At 37.3% G+C, this 20,164-nt stretch overlaps 1 protein-coding gene across 3 annotated transcripts in view; it reads right to left on the bottom strand.

The window, feature by feature from the left end:
- Positions 1-2,944: 2,944 nt before the first annotated feature.
- Nadk2 (NAD kinase 2, mitochondrial) overlaps positions 2,945-20,164 on the bottom strand; it is a 39,146-nt gene continuing 21,926 nt past the window's right edge. Inside the window, exons 6-13 of one of the 3 annotated variants that reach the window (XM_051182525.1) lie at positions 19,310-19,446; positions 13,871-13,949; positions 10,938-11,003; positions 9,596-9,691; positions 8,508-8,563; positions 8,322-8,375; positions 6,352-6,475; positions 2,945-4,927 (exon numbers count right to left, since the gene is read on the bottom strand). In XM_051182525.1, the coding sequence (XP_051038482.1) occupies positions 4,789-4,927; positions 6,352-6,475; positions 8,322-8,375; positions 8,508-8,563; positions 9,596-9,691; positions 10,938-11,003; positions 13,871-13,949; positions 19,310-19,446 (751 nt within the window). In that variant the 3' untranslated portion in view covers positions 2,945-4,788. Of the gene's footprint in view, positions 4,928-6,347; positions 6,476-8,321; positions 8,376-8,507; positions 8,564-9,595; positions 9,692-10,937; positions 11,004-13,870; positions 13,950-19,309; positions 19,447-20,164 lie in introns of those variants that run through there. The other 2 variants (XM_051182526.1, XM_051182527.1) reach the window with 2 other exon arrangements.

Genomic DNA, 20,164 nt, shown 5'->3' with positions numbered 1-20,164 from the left:
AGATGAAGGCTCTAGGAGGGCATATAATGTAGCTGTGAATCTCATTATCATGGAAGGGCATTGAAGGTAGCCTCTCCACTATTGCTTGGATTGTTATTTGGGTTCATCCTTGTAGATCTCTGGGCATTTCCCTAGTGTCAGATTTCTCCTTAAATCTATAATGGCTCTTAATGTGCTCTCAAGAATAAAGACATTTACAAAATACCTGATTTCAAGTGGCTGCTGTCATGACACTTAAGTACAGACTGGGTCGATTTACATTGAGTATTTCCATGGTTTTGAAACGGTGTGAATAGGTTATGCCAGAGCTTGCAATAGTTCAGTCCCTTTGAACCTTTCCATTTAAATGCCAGGCTGGTAGTTCTTTTTTTTGTTTGTTTTGAGACAGGGTTTCTCAGTATTGCTTTGGAGTCTATCCTGGAATTAGCTTTGTAAACCAGGCTGGCCTCGATCTCAGAGATCTGCCTGCCTCTGCCTCCCAAGTGCTGGGATTAAAGGCATATATGCCAGCACCGCCCAGCTCAGGCTGGTAGTTCTAAATCACCTAGGTTTACGGATATAGTTTTCCTTAGTTAGGATTAAAGATAAGTTACATAGATTTTAAACACACGAAGATAGGATAGATGATGGAATATTTTCTTCAAATCTTGCTAAATGTTCATGGACTAAATATTGCTGTGATTCTTATTCGATAACTGTTGTGTGATATATTTTTGCTATGTTAAGGTTAAACCCTTTTTATTTTAGACAGAAAAGAGGAGATGATGGGAGATGTCATTCTGTAAATATGTTTCTCATACTGGTTAATGAATAAAGCACTGTTGGCCAATAGGAAAGCAAGAGAGGAGGGACTAGGAGACAAGGAGGAAAGAGGAAGTAGGTAGGAGTCAAGATGGAGAGGCTGGGGAGATGAGACACAGGCCCCATCCCCTGGTAAGATGAAAGCACATGGAAATACGTAGATTAACAAAAATGGGTTAGGTTAATACTTAAGACAGAGCTAGCCGATAAGAAACTAGTACCTGGCCAACAGCATAATATCTAATACAGAGTCTCTGTGTGTTAATTGGGGCAGGCGCGGTGGTGGGACAAGACCGGCTGCAGGAGGAAAAACCTTACTCCTTACAGTTTACTGATTTTTTTTTTTTTTTAATTACAGCATAATCACAGTGCTAATTTTTGTTTTTAAGTGACAGAGGATGTAAAGTACATCCATAGAGCCTTACCATCCAGTGTCAACCGTGTAATTCCTGGCCAGCCTCATTAGTGTGATCTCAATCATTCCCTCCTATGAAGAGAATTTTCCAAGACTCAGCCTTGGAATTATAAATACCACAGTATATGTAAGATTCAGCATTAATTCTAAGCACTGAGTGAAGGGACGGGATTGAAGAGCTGTCTTCCAATTTCCTTTGTGTTTTTGAACTGTTTTGGTTTTGAAACAAGAGCTCACTATGTATCTCACACAAGCCTCAAGACGGCTATTAGCTCCAGCTGACCCTGAACTCGGTCTTTGCCTGCCAGGTGCTGGGTTTGCTTTCATCAGTCTCCTAATGTGGTCCACATGCTGGCATTCAATGATTCTTTAAAAAGTTAGGCTTTAGGTTTTCTTTCATCCCTGGAAACAGAATACAGATCACGTGTCCTATATTCCACGAGTTGTAGTGGTGTTATCCTTGAAATAAATGCCTAACAGGTTAAGCTGTCCCAGCCACATTTGTCATCTTCATAAGCTCCAGTTAGATCTAACATCAAAAGGTCAGGGGTGACTTCTGCACAACGGATAAGACCTGAAATGGTGTTTTGCATCAGGCTCCATTTTTGGTGAGAACCGTAAGCTTTATTTACATGTGTGTGTGAGTACATGTGCACATGTCTTTAGGTGCCTGTGGAGGCCAGAAGACCTGGAGTTATCAGTTCTTCTGAACTGCCTGATGTGGGTGCTGGGAATCAAACTTGAATCCTCGTCAATCCTACCTAATCATTGATTTTCTTTAAAGTACCTTGAAGTTCACCTTCCCTAATGTACAAAATAGGCTCTCATTGACTTACGCCCGCTAATCCCCTATAAATACAAATCATTTGAAAACATAATTAATATTACTTTGGAGGGTTCACTACTTGATACAAGGTCTTACTATATAGCCCAAGCAAAACTTTTAGCTCACAATCTTACCCCTTCCCCACGATTATTATTTCACATAGTGGTTATCCATGGGATATTTTTAGTACCCTTAAGCATATGGATAGGGATATATATATGCAAACAGTAGAAAGAGCTCCTAGTGACTGAAATTCTAAATTTGTGTTATTTTCAAAGCTTAGCAATACATGTCCTTAAATACTTATTGCTCGGGGGAATATGTGAACGTGCATGTGTGGGGTGCCACAGGAGGATGTCAGGTGGTCTGCTCTATCTTCTTTACCTTACTCTGAACCTGGACCTAGACTAGCAGCCTACAAGCTTCAGCAATTCTTTCTCTACCACACCTGCCTCCCCACCTGACAGGCTTGCTATGAGCAAAGTATGACCACAGCCAGTTTTTTAGGTGGCTGTGGGGATTTGAACTCAGGTCTTCCTGTTTGTGCAGGAAGAGCTCTTAAAGTGCTGAGCCATCTCCCTAGACCCTGTATTTTATTTGACACTTTCAGATCAAGTGAACATTTTGTAACAAAATTGTTTTGTACATGAAATCTATCCATTCAAGAATGTAGAAACTATGGAACATTTAAAAAATTAAATTATATAAAAACACATTATTGAACTAAGCATTTTACCCTCTGAATAAACAAATTATCATTCTGCCAAGTAATGACAATGAACCGAGACTAGTGCGCAGAAGACATGGCTGTGGGTTCAAACTTGAAACACGGTATTCAGAGGAAACCTGGTTTACATAGTAATCTCATAAGAATTTAGGAAATAAGAAAGTAATAAAGAACAGACAATGGCTTAATTTTATTTGTATACAGTGGTCATTAAAGGTTAACCCATTCAAAAAGACATTTTTGAGACTCCAACATCCTCCGCCATTCATCTATTACAAATAAATCCTGGCCTGCAACAGAGCAGAAGTTAGATTGCAAACGTAGTCAGTAATTTTAATACTTTTCCAAATGTAGCTTATGAACAATTCCACACAGCTAGTTACTAGCTAATAGTACATACTAAAAGATCTGTGGTAAATCATGAACAACCAGATTCTTGGATATAATACGGGCAGAAGTGACATCCCCCATCCCCACCCCACAAAGTATTTCAAGCCTTTGGGTGGATTTTCTATAGTGTGGAATTTAACCTCCATATAAAGTAGTATCTTAAATATATCATTTCTTAAAAAATTAAACTAGAAATTAGACTTGGCTCAGCAAAAACCTAACATATTTCCTCCTGCAGATACTCTTAAGGAACACATTCTGGATAAACAACAAAACCTAGATTACCTTGCATGTCAACATTCATGTTTTAGTTGTTAAGAGCAGCATGTTGAGTTTGGCAAAGCTAAGAGCATTTAATCTGATCATGCATCCTAGCTTTCAGCGCTCACTTCTGAGCTCACTAGGCTCAAGTCCCACTAACAGTCTATTTCAGTGTCCTTCCAATACTTCATTATATGATATTGTGACAGATGGCACAGAGTGCATCTTCAATAAACACTTTGTCAATGAAAACCAATTTCACCAAGTGAAAACGACTCAATTGAATAAGTGGCATGAGAATACCATTTCATTATTTAGCAATGGGATCTTTCTGTGAAAACTAGTTACTTTTAAGATCAAGAATTAAATGAAAGTAGTTTCCTTCAAAAATAAAGTGGTTTTTATACTGGGGTTGGGGAAGGGCTCTGTTGTTTTTAATCCTACAGAGCTATTGTTTAAAACTTGGAATACAGAAAATATTAAATAAGGCAATTCCAAAAGTATGTCCAATTCTCTTGCTGACAATCCTAAAACAAAAGGACGGTCTGAATGTTTTACCAAACTCCTAACAAAACATATTCATCAGTTATCTTTCTAATCCTTGAGTTCATGCTAGCGATTCAAAAACAGGAGAGGGGCTATTGAACTCAAATTATTTAAAAAAAAATAATTTGTCTGACCAACAATTTGTACAGAAAAATTAATACATTTACAAAGCATCATTTGTCCCAACAGATATATTTTATCTAGCATTGTTGACATTAACCAAGTCAGAATTCATCTACAAATAATTTTTAAAATGATTCAATTTTTTTCAATCAATAATGATTTTAGCATTATTTCCTAGAATTAGAAAATTATTAGCATATATAAAAACACATTTACCAACTTCAGTTAGGTCAACATCATGATTTATCAAAGTTCTCCATCATCAAAATTTTTTAAAATCTTTACCTTTAGGTACTATAAAAATAATGCATTAATCAAACAACATAAAGTCAATTCCACAAAGTTAGGAAGAAAAAACAAAGCCAAAATGCTTGTACAGTTAAATTTGAAATTCTAAATAAACCCTTTATTTAACCTGCCTCTCTAGAGAATATCAATACTCTTGGTTACCAACTGTAAATAATACAGAAACTTCACCAATATAATTCTAATCCATTTAGTCCATCACTTCTCACATGGTGAACAGTTTTTGTCTATCACAATGGAACAGACAAAACATGGATTCCACTTTGTCACCTTTGACTCTAGTGGTAGCCAGTCTCAGTAAGGACCAAAATAAGGTAGGTTTATGGCTGGTCATCTGTATCTGCAGAAAAAAATATATTTCTAGTAATCAAATATGTCGTCTGAGGAAATCCTTCACTGTTCTAGAATCACAGTTCGAAGCTCATCTTCTTTGTTGATCATCATTGAAGCAATCGCTCCATCATTAAATTCAAAAGAAGTTCCTCCATCCACAACCATGCAGGCATCCCAACATCGTGAACGGACGCAAACTCTGAGGGGAAGGAGATGTCTCATTAAATATAAAACATTAACTATCTTAACACCAAGTAAACTGATTTTTGTTGGCATAACCAGTAGCTTATTTGGCCTTGATTTTAAGAATTTAGTTGCTCTCTAATTTGACAATCAGTGACTGACTATCAACAATATGGGTGTACTATCACAATCTCAAGTTTAAAATTCAAGGTTGAATCATTCTCTTCAGTATTTATCAGTGGGGAAAAAAATAGACTTGGTGTGGTTGCTAGTTACTTTCATGTAACTTCCAAGTTATATAAATACAAGGATTTTAAGTCCTGAGCAAGAGTGCATGCTCATGTAAAATTTTACTTAGGGATTATATAATGTAAGCATGGCAGAGATAACTCACTAATGTACAGTTCATGAACACAGCATCAGTACCTTCTCCCAGTTGCTATGTCTGCCGGCCTCTTCTCAAGTGTACTCACTACCTATCACTGTAGGGAACTGTCCATTCCTCAGCTTCCTATCAGCAGCCATGCTAGTTTGGTGATGTTTTCATTCCTCAAATGAATAAGGTCAAGCATTTTTTTTTACATGCTTATTAAATATGCCTTTGGGAAATATCAAACATCTTTGGTTTTTTGTTTTTTTAATGCAGTGGGCTGCCTTTTACTGATTTGCTAGAATTTTTATATGTAGACTGAGTAGCCCTTAACCAAAATGCTTAGAAACAGAAATCTTTTAGATATGATTTTTCAAATTTTTAATATTTGTGTGTGTGTGTGTGTGTGTGTGTGTGTGTAAGAGGTATCTGGGGATGAAACCCAAATCTAAACAAAATTCACATTTCATGTACACTGTACATCCAGTGTACACACACCCTCAAGTAACTTAATACACACTTTCCAGTGCACTTGCATTGAAATTACATCCAAATAAGTAAACCTCAATCCCATCTATGGCATGGTACTTATGCTCACAGTTTTGGCTACCAGAGCAGTGACCTCAGACACTGTTCACAAAAACCTTGAGATAGACCAGATATCTTTTGCAAATATCTTTCTCTGTACCTTGCTGTTTTGTTTCTTTAATGGAATATTCTCTGGAGTTCTTAATCCTGATATAGAGTAATTTATCAACCTTTTGTTGTTCAAGCGCATTGCATGGTATGTTTACAGTGTCTTTTCCAATCACCTATGTCATGAAGCCTTCTATTTATATTAATTAACATTCAAACATAAGACATTAAAATATAAGAAATACACACAAACGAATTTAATTTGTAAACATAAATTCAATCTCAATTGAATAAAGAGAAGGTTAAGATGTTTCCTTCTAAGTGATCTCAGTATCTCAAAAAGAAAGGGATGATTTCGTTGTTTGTTTCTGTGGGGTTTTGTTTCTCCTTTTGAAATATTTCACTGTGGTGAAAGAAGTGAACAAGATGCTTACTTTGATGAGAAACAACGTTGACGGCTGCTTGAGAAAACTCTGTTTGCTATTGGCTCTCGAATACTGAAAAGTATTTTTGGTTCTTCTGGACTGTAGAGCAATGATTCGTTGTATTCATTTGTGACTGAAAGGGAAAAAACAGCAGATTTAGTAAAGGACAGCCACATCTGAGAAGCACGTGACTAACAAGCTGCTTCCAATTTCAAGCATGTGTTCAAAGGCTACTTGGAAGCGTATCTCTTGGGAACTCATATTACATACTCTACCATAAAAAGCCTTGGAAATAAATGGCTATTAGGTTCAATTATTAACCCACAAAAGCATTCATCACTTACAACAGAAGAAACAGGTATAACTGGGGGCAGGGGAGAGAAACAAATACTACACAGCTAGGAATTAAGCAGTATGACAAACTCAAAATTGAAACACAAGTTGCCATTCCTCAAGTATCACATCAAAGTTAATGACAATAGGAAAATGCAATATCAACCAATGAAAAGTGGTTAAGCTTTCTCCAGTGAGGCTGCACTTCTCAAGATATTTGAAAAAACTCTTAGGACCCATTTTCTAACATAAATTAAAGGCAACTATACAAGCCAGGCATGGCAGCACGTGTCTACTGCCCAGCTACTTGGGAGGCAGGAAGATGGCTTAAGCCCAAGATAATAAGAGGCCAGTTTGTGTACCCAGATTCTTATCTCTTCAAAGAAAAGAGGACGACTATACAAGAAGTTAAAAGTGAAAGTTTAGCAGAGTACCATATTAAAAAGACAGACTGTCTGATAATGGGCCTTGTTTGTGGAACTATTAGAATTTTATATGTGTATGTTCTTTAACTTGCAATCAAGTTATATCTCAATAAACCCATCATTATTTGAAAATATGTAAGTTGAAAATGGTCCCCTGCCATGCACAGGACCATGAATCTGTCATCTTTTAAAAATCCTTATTAAGGGTCTTTAAAAAAAAAGTCTAACTTACCACCAAAAAGTAAAATAGGAAATGTTCTAGCTGTGAAAGAAACTTCACGTGTAGTTCTAGGTGACTGCAATGCCTACTGACCTTCTAGTTTCTGCAGACAGCTCAATCTTCAAATAAGTGTTCACTCCGTAAAACCTTTACACATTTTAAATGTCTATCCCTGTGTTCTAGATGCAACTTCAATAGGAATTATACAGTTTCAGCTCTATTATGTTGAGGTTTGCATTTGACATAATGTTAGTACACATTTGTACAGAAGGCACAAACAAGGTGATTATTTGACTCATGTATGCACTGAGGAGTTCATTACTCAGAGCATTGCGAATATCCATCACCATGTGTCTTGTCTTAGTTCTCATAAAAATTATGTAACTAGAAATTACCGTGCCAATCTCCCTTTCCTTGATACCAATTTAGTAATAATGCTAACTGCCAAGCCATAACTAAAATCTTTTAAGTCTCAAATTGAAAATGAGCGGAATGTATTTGATAGTGCTAATACCATGAGAAGTAAGACTATGACTATGGAAAAACCTAGTGGGACAGCATGCCTTTAGATTTCCTTTCTTACAGTACATAAGTCTTCTATCACCCAGGATGTATTTACAGTTGTATTATCTTTAAATATGGGCTGTATTTCATGGTGAACACAAATGACAGTATAAAACTTCAGCTTTAGGACAGGCAAGAGAGTTCACAGGTGAATATGCTTGCCATCAAACCAAATAACTTGAGTTCAAATCCCTGGGACTCACTTGTTGAAAAGAACCAATTCCAGTAAGTTGTCCTATGACCTACACACACACACACACACACACACACACACACACACACACAATAAATACATAAATAGTAATTTAAAATGTTCTTCTTGGAAGCTCTCCTTTAGCTATATTTAACAAGACAGTGCTGTAACATCTAGTTAAGTGGATGCACACAATAGTGTTCTTTCTCAAAGCTGACAGAAATAAAGAAATAAAGGTACCAACCTTTTTCTACCAACTCTTTGTTCAATGGAAGAGTCAGATTTCCTTGTCGCCTGGCTATTGACAAAGGAAAGATAGAAACAGCTTCTGTTACTACGGTGAATCACATAATAGCAAACACATAGCATGTACATCACATCGTTGGTACACAATAATTCTATAATACAGAATAGCTGTTTTAGTACTCACCAATATTTAAAACATCTTCAACAGCCTGAGCTGCAACCCTGTTGATATTGAATGACCTAGAAAAAAGCAAGCACAGAATTCTTGCTTCTATCCTAAAAGGACACTAAAAATGGAAAGTATGTGGTTCATTGTATCAAACCCTTCAAAATGCCCAAACTAGTTGCATACTATCAGCCTATTAGATCAGTGATACACGACTATTGCTTTGACAGCAATAAGAGAAGCTCTGGTGAAGGACAAAGTGGACCCATTCACTGTGCTCGTGAAAGAAACCTAGGTTAATGATTTCCTTCAGAGAATGGCATCTGAAGGCTTGATGCTTTAACCAGTGGATAGAAAGGGGTATTCAGAAATAATTCAAAGCAGGAAGAAGATGCATTAAACAAAAACAAAAGGCTCAAAGAGAACAAGGTGTGTGCTGGGAATTACAAGCAGTTTGTGGTGTCTCAAGGACTGATGGGTAGGGTGAGGGTTTAACATGGATAAATAAGATGGCCATGGCCACATTTTACCAGGATGTTCTTGTCAGACTAAGCAGTGCCAGCCAAAGTGTTAAAGCCAAAAATGGACATTCTCTATGTGCACTCAGAAAGATCACTTTGCACTTTACAATGACCACTCTGTTGGGAGTGTTTAGGTGACAACCAGGAGAAAAAGAGGGCAGGTACAGAGAAAAACCTACCAAAAAAGATGAGACTCAGACCAAGGGAGCATCAGCAGAAGCTGAGAAAGTTGGCAAAGATTTGGGTATTGCAAATCACAGGATTTTGAGACCCGTTTGTGTGGAGGGGAGGGTGAAGGACAGCAAGAAGGAAAGAGTGAGACTTTAGAAAATGATGTTTTTCCTATAGTAATGGAGTCTGAGAAAACAGTAACAGAAGCAAACACTGCATGGAACATGGAACACAGAAGGGAAAAAAAAAAAAAAAAAAAATGGAAGACGGGTAAGACCAGGTTTGAATGTGCTGAACAACAATGTGTTGTCCCTATAACTCAGAGGACTCAGGTACATCCACATAAGATAGAAAGTCAATTTTGTAGCATAAAATAGTTTCACACCTTGACAGGTAACATCCCAAGTTACTCACCAGGCCTTTGATCCCGTTCCAGTACACAAATTGAGCCCTGAACTCTTCTGCTTTTCCCATGGGCCATCATCAACTGAAATTTCATAGTACGAAGCCCTATGAATTGAAAATAGAAAACTGTGTTTGCTGAACTGTGTTAGGGCCCCAGGGAAAAATAACAGTCTTCAAAATTCCTGAAATCTAAGTAAATCAGCTTGACCAAGACATCTGACTTAATCGGCATTACTAGTCTAATTCCAGTACTGATTAAGAGAAAAAATTAGAAGGAAAAAACATTCAGTTATCTGCATGCCTTTCTGACCTAGATGCCCCCTTACAATTAATACATTAGTGTTTCAGATGAGGGCCCATACATTTCTAACAGTGCTGCTTCTGCTCTCTGGGACCCCACACACACAGTGCTTCCTTTCAGGGTTCTAACAATTTCATCTTTACGTGGATGTCATTCTTGGTGCCTAGTCCCTGACATAACACCATCTACATCTAGTTCTTTCTGATAACAGTAATTGCTGCTAACCTCTAATTTAAGCTATGTGCTAGTATATCATTTCAAATGGTAGTGGGCTAACATATAAGGCCATAAAGAAAATCCTCAACCAATTCTATATAAGCAGACAAAAACTAAAAATAATATCAAAGTGTAATCTTTTCAGCAATTAATGTTTTAAAATATTCCAGAAATACAAACTGAGTTTTTGTAACACCAGCACACATGACACTATTGTTTAAATACTGACTGGACAACAGAAGGAACTTCTAAAATATATAAAAAGCCTACTGCGTAAATGCTATCTTAAAATAATGGTGTCACAAACACTACACTGTTTCTTCAGCAAATTAAGAAGTTAAACTCACAATAAAATACAGTTTTTCAAAGTAAGTTATTAAACACACTTGCAAACACTAACACACTAGTAATTTCTCATTCTAATTCTTTCAATTTCTTCACTAAGCTCCTAATATGAGTTTTGTGTGACGTAACTTCTCATTGTTGCTTTCGCTACTGTTCTTTACAAAGGACAACAGTGCCTAATAGTCACCTTTAATCTATTTCATGGGTCAGTTATGTCTTCCTCAAAAAGCACATGAGAAGCCTACTATTCATACAATCCAGCAAATCCCCAGCAATGTCTGCTACAGTGCTAGAATGAAGCCGAAACAAGAGAGTGCAGAAGGGTGGAGATGAGCAGAAGAGAACACGAGATTATACCCAGATGAGAGATGTTGAGCCCACAATGATGAGCAAATTTAGTGTCATTCTACATGCAGGTTTATTGGGATTAGTTAATTCACAGGATTTTTATTTGGGGAAAATTATTTTTAAGGCAGCAATAAAACTCACAGTCCCTTTAGATTGGGTATACTTCTTCTTAAATTGTCCACTGCTACAGCCCAACAATAAGGCATTCTAGGTTAGAACAGACAGAAAAGAAAAAAAACACAGGCTTTTAAATGTTCTTCAATCTAAGAACATTGAAAGTGAGGCAGGAGAAACATTGCTGCATATCAAATTTTCCAAGCAAAGCCTGTAAGGTTCCAGAGCAAGCCTCAACCCAAATCTGGGACTGGGAATAATGGGCTCAAATGACAGTTTGGCTTCTACATAATTACATGACCTAGGCAACTTCTCTGACCCTTCTGAATCTCGCTGCTCATGCTGTAACTACAGCTTCCTTCCTCAGGGGCTGCTATCAGAGCATGAAGTAATAGAATACAATATACACAGTTTGACAGACACTTCATGTGTTCATGCTCTTTTTGCCTAAGGGTCTAGTCACAAGGTTTTTAAAAATAAGCCCTAAAGCCTCTATAATAGTTACACTGTGTTCAACAGCCTCAAAACAGAACCACTGCTTGCTTATCTCACTAAAGATCTAAGGAGAGACATCAAAGGACAAAAAAGCAGCAGCAGACATTGCCCTATGAGACTTCACTGACTCAAGGTCTGACATCTGGTCCCTTGTCTTCTACACTATCTCTTCAGTAAATACACAGTATGCAGCCATGATGGTAACAGCCACACCTTCTCTATGAAACATAGCAAGCAAACATGTAAAGCAAGGTACAGACGGCTTCCCATAGGAAACACAGACAATCAAACCTTTTCAACTTAATGGATGCTCCCTGGTACCTTTCTCATCCTTTTCTCCTCTTCTATACATCAAAAGCCATTATCATTTCCATAGTGTGTGAAATCTTACATGTAGCATGAGACAAAACTTATGGACAGACAGCTTATATGTTTTACCATTTTAAGATAAATACAGTTTATACTGAAGTTATTAATTTCCTGTAAATATCTTATTTCTTGAAAGAATGTTCTAAAATTTTAAAAACTTAGTTTTACCAACCTCACCTTTTCCACACACATCTTTGTACCCCTAGTGACTAACACATAGTGTGCAAAAGGCACAAAATATATTCTTCCTGAATAAGTATTATATACTCAAAATAACTACAATAATTTGAAAGGACTGTTCAAATGATTCTGCCTCATTGGTCACCATTTTAATGTCAATTCTTTAGATTAGCTAGAATGTGGAAATCATTTTTATTATAAAACTCTCTCTTCATAAACTCCTTATGGCAGAATATAACTTACAATAAAAAAGTATTAGCATACATTATAACTAGGGATTCAATGATACAGTGCTCAATGGGTCACGTGACGGTGGTTGGTAGCAGGAAGGCAGGACATGAACTCATCTGCAGTCTCTGTGCCTAATCTATACAACTACATAACAGGGAGCCAAGCACAATGTATTCCAGTGAAGCTGACTTTACTTCCTGGTGGTCATTTCATAATGAGTATCCATGAGTTTCAAAGGTAGAAGAAAGTGCTGGCGTTTCAAAGCTGTTATATTTAGGTATCACATTTTTACATTACATTAATTTTTGCTAACAATGGTGGTATATCTGTGTGCGTGTGTGCACCACTGGGAATCAAAACTAGAGAATCACACATGCTGGAAAAGACTACACCTAAGATGTATCTCCAGCCTTTAATAAAGGCATTAACCCTGAGCTGTCAATACACTTGCCTTAGAGTTACATTAAACACAGGAGAATTGCATAACGTGACCAAAAAACACCTATTTGAAGGTTAGGCAGCAAATGCCATGCAGAAATAAAATAAGGGTGTCCTGCAACCAACTGCCTCAGACTGGTCGAAAGTATTAGTACCACAAATGACAAAACTGAGGAGTTATTATTAATTTTATAAGCAGAAAGCCAAAATAGCAAAAAGTGTGATTGGATCCTGTACTTAAAGAAGAAATAAGCAAACCAGCTTGAAAAGCATTAATAAAACATTTTTCCTCCACTTGTGCGTGTGTTTATGGGTGTGAGAAAGAAGGGAAGAGAAATGTATATATGAGAGTGTCTGAGAGAGAATGTGTATGTAAGTGAGTCTGTGTAAGAGAGGTGTGTGAGAGACATGAATGTGTGAGAGCTACATGTGTGAGGCATATGTATATGAGAGTGTGTATGTATGTGTATGAGAAAGAGAGGGAGAGAGAATGTATATGAATGTGTATGTGTGTGTTAAGGCTTTTACTATGTTGTGAAGGGTGAGGTGAGAGGGAAGGGAATTAAAGGTCGGGAGAGCCAGGAGGGGGATAGGTTTTTCACTACGCTGCCCAGGCCAGGGCCTTAAGCTCCTGTGTTTTAACAAGACTGTTAGAGGCCTCCTGAACACTGGGAGGTAGCAATGTGCTACTACACTCAGTTTTAGAAGAGAAATGTGAATACAGGCTATCTAAGAAATAAGTCAACAGCCCTACAGACTACAGCTAGGATATCTGAATCTTCTTCGAATCCCCCAAGACAGCGCCCCTTACCAGCAGGAAGTAGTTTGGAAAGAACGACGCCCAAATTCCCAAATATTGTGTATAAATGTTTGTTTTCATTTAATTGGACTTTGTTATATAAAATTAAATAAAAAATACTCTATATGCATAAAAAAAAAAAAAAAAGAAATAAGTCACCCACAAATGTACACATAGGACCTCACTCTCCTCCCAAGCTCTTAGAAATGAACAGCAGTGCAGTAAGGACTCTGAGGGACTGCGGAATGGGAAGTTTCCCAAGTTTTTCCCCATACAATATTCTATGTCCTCATATCAGCATATATGATGGCTTTGGAAGTAATTTTATTAAATAATTGATTTCTCCTATTTATATTACTTCTGTAAGCCAGGCTGTAGAAATTAAATGAAAATATCAGAAGTGCTTAAACACTGAATTCCACATTCACAACCACAAGCTTTTAGGTACCTGGATGACAAGCTCTCCCCGATGAAGACTTCATTGAGTGCTCGCACTGGCAAAAGCTGAGGTCCTGACGCCTCGGATCCTGCAGTAGGTGAGAGATCCAAGAAAGCTCCTTGAATTTCAGAACTATTAAATTACAAGTTCATCAAGCTCTGGAGTTTTAAAGGCATCACATTCTTTAATAACACAGAAGCACCTTAAATTGTTCATAAAGTCTAAAGTCACCTAACCTATACCAATAAACCTAACCTGTCTCGCTAATGTAATCCTTGAATTAAGTTCTAAGTGTTACAATATTAACTGAATTTTACCTGGTCAGCATTAGAGGAGGAATTGACCAAAGCACCACTTCGAATTTAGAACACAAATTACCTGCATGGCTTATACTGGAAACCAACCTAGATAGATCTAGTAATGTCAGAGCCACACCTACAAAGTCTCACTAACATGATTATACAAACATGAGCCAAGGAAGGACAATAACAATAGGTATTCCAGGGCGGATGAGAAAGAGCCCACAAAGCCTCAACCCTACACAAAGAATAACAGGCAAATTAAAGAATGCTGAAACCAAAGAAATAGTCTTCAAGGAAAAGAACAGCAACTGGTTATCTAATACCAAATTGTCTGCCCTGAAAAAAACACATGTGAGTAACATAATATAGTTATACTTAGGAATGCACATGTGTATGTACATATACACATATGCATGTAACTAATAGCCATTAATGAAAAATGAGGCCATGCACTTGAAAGAGAACAAGGAGGGTTATATGTGTGGGTTTGGGGGAAGGAAACGGAAGGGAAAATGTTCTAATCTCATTTTTTTTTTTTTTTTTAAGTTTAAGAAAAAAAGACTGAAAGGAAACAGCACTTTTTTTTTTCATTTGAAAAATCTCAAAAACGTTTTTAAGAATGATAATCAGAAAAACATTAGCACATCTCCCTTCCACATCTGTAAAAATACCCATCTTTTGTTTAATCTGCACCATTTAAGAAGTGTTCTCCATCAGTACAATAGTATTGGGGAATTAAATGTGATCTTGTCACCATTAAAGAACTCCCTTCACTTTCTATCACTGATCAATTTTCAGGTGGAAATGCCAGCCCTGTCCCCATGTGATGGGCAGGACTACTCAAGTCAAGCATCTCCCATGAGTAAGCACTATGGGAAAAGTTCACTTGTCCCTCCTCACCCAGTTTCAATCAACACGTACTTAGTGCATTCCAGTTATGGCAGCAGCCTCCAGTCTCCAATTATCCCTCCCATCCAGTGTTCACACCCTTCACGTGGTCCAGTACATCAAACCAGGGTGGGTTACACTCCAACCAAGGCAACACAAATTCTGATCGTGCACCTACCTCTGAGAAAAAGGAGGTCAGAAAAGGCTTCTGTCTTGCTATGTATGCCTATCTGTCTCTGTCTCTCACTCACTCACTCTGGAAACTAACCCTCCTTTCTGCTAAGCAGCACATGAGAACCAGCAAGGGAACTCTCTAGTCCGGGCAGGTCTTCAAGCACTGCTGTTTAGTTTGACAGCTTGACTGTCACCTCCTAAACTAGAACTAACAGTTAAGATGTTTCTGGATTCTGAGCTTCACAACCTGTAAGCTTATAAATAATGTATGGCTACCATGATAAAGATCGAAGTAATGTGTTACACAGACTAGAGACCTAACTCACATTAGACACTGAATACACATATGAGCCACAGCCAATGTGACCTCTAACTTCTGACCCCCTTATTCATGCATATTTATTATGTCAAATATAGTATTTTTCTCATTCCTCCAGAATGTTAACCTCCTAAAGGGACTATTCTTTCACCTGTAAAGGGTCTCTATTACAGTACCAAGAATTCTTTGAACAGCTGCTATTTGTCTCCTTTGTCAGCACAACAGAAAAAAACCTCACACATTGAGTACTGAGAATGTAGGGACACATACCACCATACCTGCCCAAAGTTCTATATCCAAGAGTCTGTGTTTATCTAAATTCTACTGCATCAAAGCCATAATTCAGTTTAACTTGGTATTATCCCAATTTGCTTCAAGGCAATATCATATTGGACAGTTACACAAATATACAATGCTAAAAACTTATTGTTTATAGATTTTCTTAAATGTATGAATTATTAATGGAATTTTTAGATCTTCATTCCCATGGATTCTTCACAAATGCTAAATTCACAGCAGATGTTTAACAAATATTATTAGTAAGCATGAACTCTTGCCATGATGTGCTTTTCTTTTATATGAACTTAACTTTTCACCTGTTTCTATTTTCCTCTCCACACCATATGTTTTTTGGAGTTTGTTCTGTTTTGTTTGGGAGACAGGATTTCTGTTTTATATTGCTCTGGTTCTCCTGGGATCACTTTGTAGACCATAATGGCCTCAAACTCAAACTCAGAGAGATCCAACTGCCTCTGCCTCCCACATGCTGTGATTAAAGACATATGCTACTACACTTGGTTTCCACACCACATCTTTAAATATCTGTACTTGCTAGATTTCATTTTGAATTTTTTTGTCAAGAAGAGCAGAAAATTTTTCTCTAATCACATGCTTTTATTTTTCATGCTAAATGACTACCAACTCTTAAGCAGTTAAAAACTACCCACTTATAATTTGCATCTATATAAATATATATTTATATAATACATTGTATATAAAGATACATAGTGTATATATGAAGATACAAAAACATGAACTGAGTTATCAGCTAATTTTTTATCGAACACAATCAATTATAAAGTCATAATTGACACAAATACACAACTGCTAAAACTTATGGCAGAGACTGCTATTGTGTGCAATTCTCTCCCACCTTCTTACTACCAGCCTATTTCCTTCCTGCACTAGGTCCAGCCTCTAACTACATGGTGGTCAGAGGCAATGAAAAGGAAGGACTGGCTTCTAAAGCTTCAAGATCCTCCATGTTCTCTGGATTCTTCCCACAAAATGCAAGAGATCAAGTGGAAAACTCTGAAGCCTTAAAATATGGTAGGAGCTCTTGGAATATGGGAAAACCCTGGGCTGCCTGACCACTCCCGACCACAGTGAGATGAACTAGAAATAATCTATACTGCATAAAGCCATGATAGATCTGATGCTGTTTATCAAACTAATTCATGTCACCAAATTAGCCTTGCAAATAATAATTAAATAATATATTTAAAACTTAGAAAGAAAAACAAATCAACCCACCTTCTCCTTTGATATAGAAATTATATGTAAGTATGTCTATACATACATACAGTTTTATAACTTGTAATAAAAAATCTAGACAAGGTCAAGTCACACTACAAAAGGCAAAAATGTTCAAAGTTGCATCATTTACTTTAAGTTTGAAGATGTAAAGGTGTTCTCACTAGTCTTGTTCTAAACTGAGAAATCATCAAATATATTTATATTTATAATCTCAAACCTATGCAACTTTTCTAGGCAGTGTTTCCTGCCAACACAAAGAGGACTTAAGTTAGACATCAAATACACACGTTAAAATGGCTCTCAATTTTCTTAGAAATACATCTATTAAAAATAAATTCTACTAAAAATGCCCTCTAAAATAGTCCCTTGACATAGTAAATACTACACAGTTAATCCTAACAGTGACAGTCATATAATTACAGTGATTTCCGTGTCCAATGCTGCTACTGACAAACCTGAGACTGTTGATTCCAGATCCTTTGTACACAGAACCGTATCAGCGCTCTCGCCCCTACTGGAAATCCCATTCAGTCTTCTGACACACATCAGGTTTGCGGATCTACTATCACTACTTACGATAAAGACTTTTGACTTCTTTCAATTCAGATTATTACCTAAAATTCTGAGATATTTTCTTGGATTACTTTACTTTGGCAACTTTTGTTGTTGGTTTTGCTTTCCCAGCCCCAACATTTGTCATATGTTCATCCTGGACACTGAACCCCAACTTACTTAGTGTGAATAACGCATTTCTAGGTATGATCTCTGTATGGCTTTTTACATCTCTCAGAAGATGTAACTACTGATGAAAAGAAGTGGTTCACCATCTTTCAAAGATACCGATGTTTGTCATGATATATTGTGCTTCCAAGTGTGTACACAGCTCTGGTGTATACGCAGGTGAATGTGCACATGTATGCACATAAATGAGCTCGTAGAGGCCCAAGTTTGATAGTCTGGTGTCACCCTTGGTCTCTCTCCACTTCACTGATTGAGGTGAGATCTCTTGACGGGAGTGGGAGCTCACTGATCCCAGAGAATCCACAGTAAGCTCCTGGTAGGAACCCTGCCTCTACTCTGAGTGCTGGGATCCAAGGGCCACACGGGTTCTGGGGATTCAAACAACATTCCTCACACTTGAACAAAAATGCTTCATCCCCTGGGTCATCTCCCCAGCACAGGGGAAGCTTCTTTTGGTGAAGGAGAAAATAAAATTTCCAGCTATGTCAATGAAATCTTATTTAATAATTACTAAAGAGTTTCAAAACTAGTAATAGGAATTATACTCAAAAGACATTTAAAAGCAAATGATTTTTTTTTTAAGGGAAAGAGAATCTTTCCAATATGCCATGAACTCAGACCTTAGAAACATGCTAAAAAACAAAGTATCACTGGGACCCAGCAGAAAGGAGGTGTAGTGGGGGGAGGGAGATTAAGATGCCATTCCTGAAACTTTTCAAGGAGAAGAATCTTTTTATAACAAACAGTCCATGAATACTTCTTTCGTGATTTTTTTTTTTGTACCACTTAAGTTTTAGAGTTACTGAAAGCAATAAGAAAACATGACAAAATAAAAATCCATACATTAGAGCAAAGCTAAATATTCATTTTAACCCTCATACTGAAAAGTTGTAAATTTCCATCTGCTGGGATTCTCCTTAATTGACCTTAAACAGAAATCTCAAAGCTGGATGCAAAAATCTTCCAACAAGAAAGATTTTAATCGACAACTACAGTAAATACAGTTAAAAGAGAGTGAGTGAGAGAGTTAAGTGCAGTCCTAACTACAGAAACACAAACTTATAAGATTTCCAACAGATCAGTTCCCTCCGTCTCTCCTTTGACTTGTCAAAGGTCTTTTCCTAAATGTCAATTGTCCTGCCAGGCATTAAATAATGTATCCCTAACCAACTAGTTTTCAAACCTGTGCTAGAGACAGTTCATCTTGAAACATGTTCTACTTCTTTAGATTCTAATTATAATAATGATGACAAAAAGTTAAACCAGCAAAAAGTATTTTTTAAGAGTTACTACTGGCTGTCTACGGCCATACCACCCTGAACATGCCCAATCTCATCTGATCTCGGGAAATAAGCAAGGTCGAGCCTGGTTAGTACTTGGATGGGAAGAGTTACTAGTGGCATTAAAAGCAAATTAAATGAAAATGATTTCTTTAAAACCTTAAAAGTTACATAGCACCCACCCAAGGGTAATGTCCACTCCACCTACTTTCATCATCAGCTCTTTCGATGTTAAAGGCCCTGCTGTGCTGATTCAAACTCAGCTGCTGTTCATGAAGGTCCACCGGGGTGGGGTTTATGCCAGTCCCTTCCAGATACAACCTGATACGTTGTCTCCATAGCCACCTGAATGTGAAGGGAAGTTACAATGAAATCAAATACACTACAACAACCTCAGCAAATTGAAAAATGTATATGAGAAGCTATATAGGCTTAGCTTGGTGGCATATGTGTATATATATATCTGTAATACCAGCAGTAGGGAGGTAGAAGCAGCCAGAACTCTGAGTTCCAGGCCAGTCAGACCTACATAATGAGACCCTGGCAAAAAATCAGAGCTGGGAAAGTGGCTATTTACTCCATGAGTAACTTGTAGCACAAACTCCTGAAGCCTACAGGTCTCTACTGAAAGTTTTGTATGGGTGTTTACTTCTCTTTCCAGTTGTGGTAATGTCTAGGAAGCTTATCTAAAACCTACAAGGTAATCTGAATTAAAATCTTAGTAATAAACCACTAAATCCATAAGAGCTGGACATATGCATGTGTTTGCTCAGCAAAGTCTATCACAGAAGGCAAACAGTACCCCCACTAAGGTGAATAAACGTATTAGATGAACGTCTCCTAAAACTTCAAAATGGTGATTTTTTTTTTGTTGTTGTTGTTGTTGCTTTGGTTTCTTTTTTGACACAGAGTTTCTCTGTGTACCCCTGGCTGTCCTAGAACTCACTCTGTAAACCAGGCTGGCCTCAAACTCACAGAGTGAGTGCTGTATTAAAGACATGCACCACCTCTGCCAGGCAATGATGATTGTTTTTAAACTCCAATAGGAAAAGAGATTAAGAAA

Source organism: Phodopus roborovskii, unplaced genomic scaffold (assembly GCF_943737965.1).
Source record: "Phodopus roborovskii unplaced genomic scaffold, PHOROB, whole genome shotgun sequence".
NCBI classification, from domain to species: domain Eukaryota; kingdom Metazoa; phylum Chordata; class Mammalia; order Rodentia; family Cricetidae; genus Phodopus; species Phodopus roborovskii.
The sequence above is the reverse complement of the archived record's forward strand: the minus strand, read 5'-3'. Positions and strand labels throughout refer to the sequence as shown.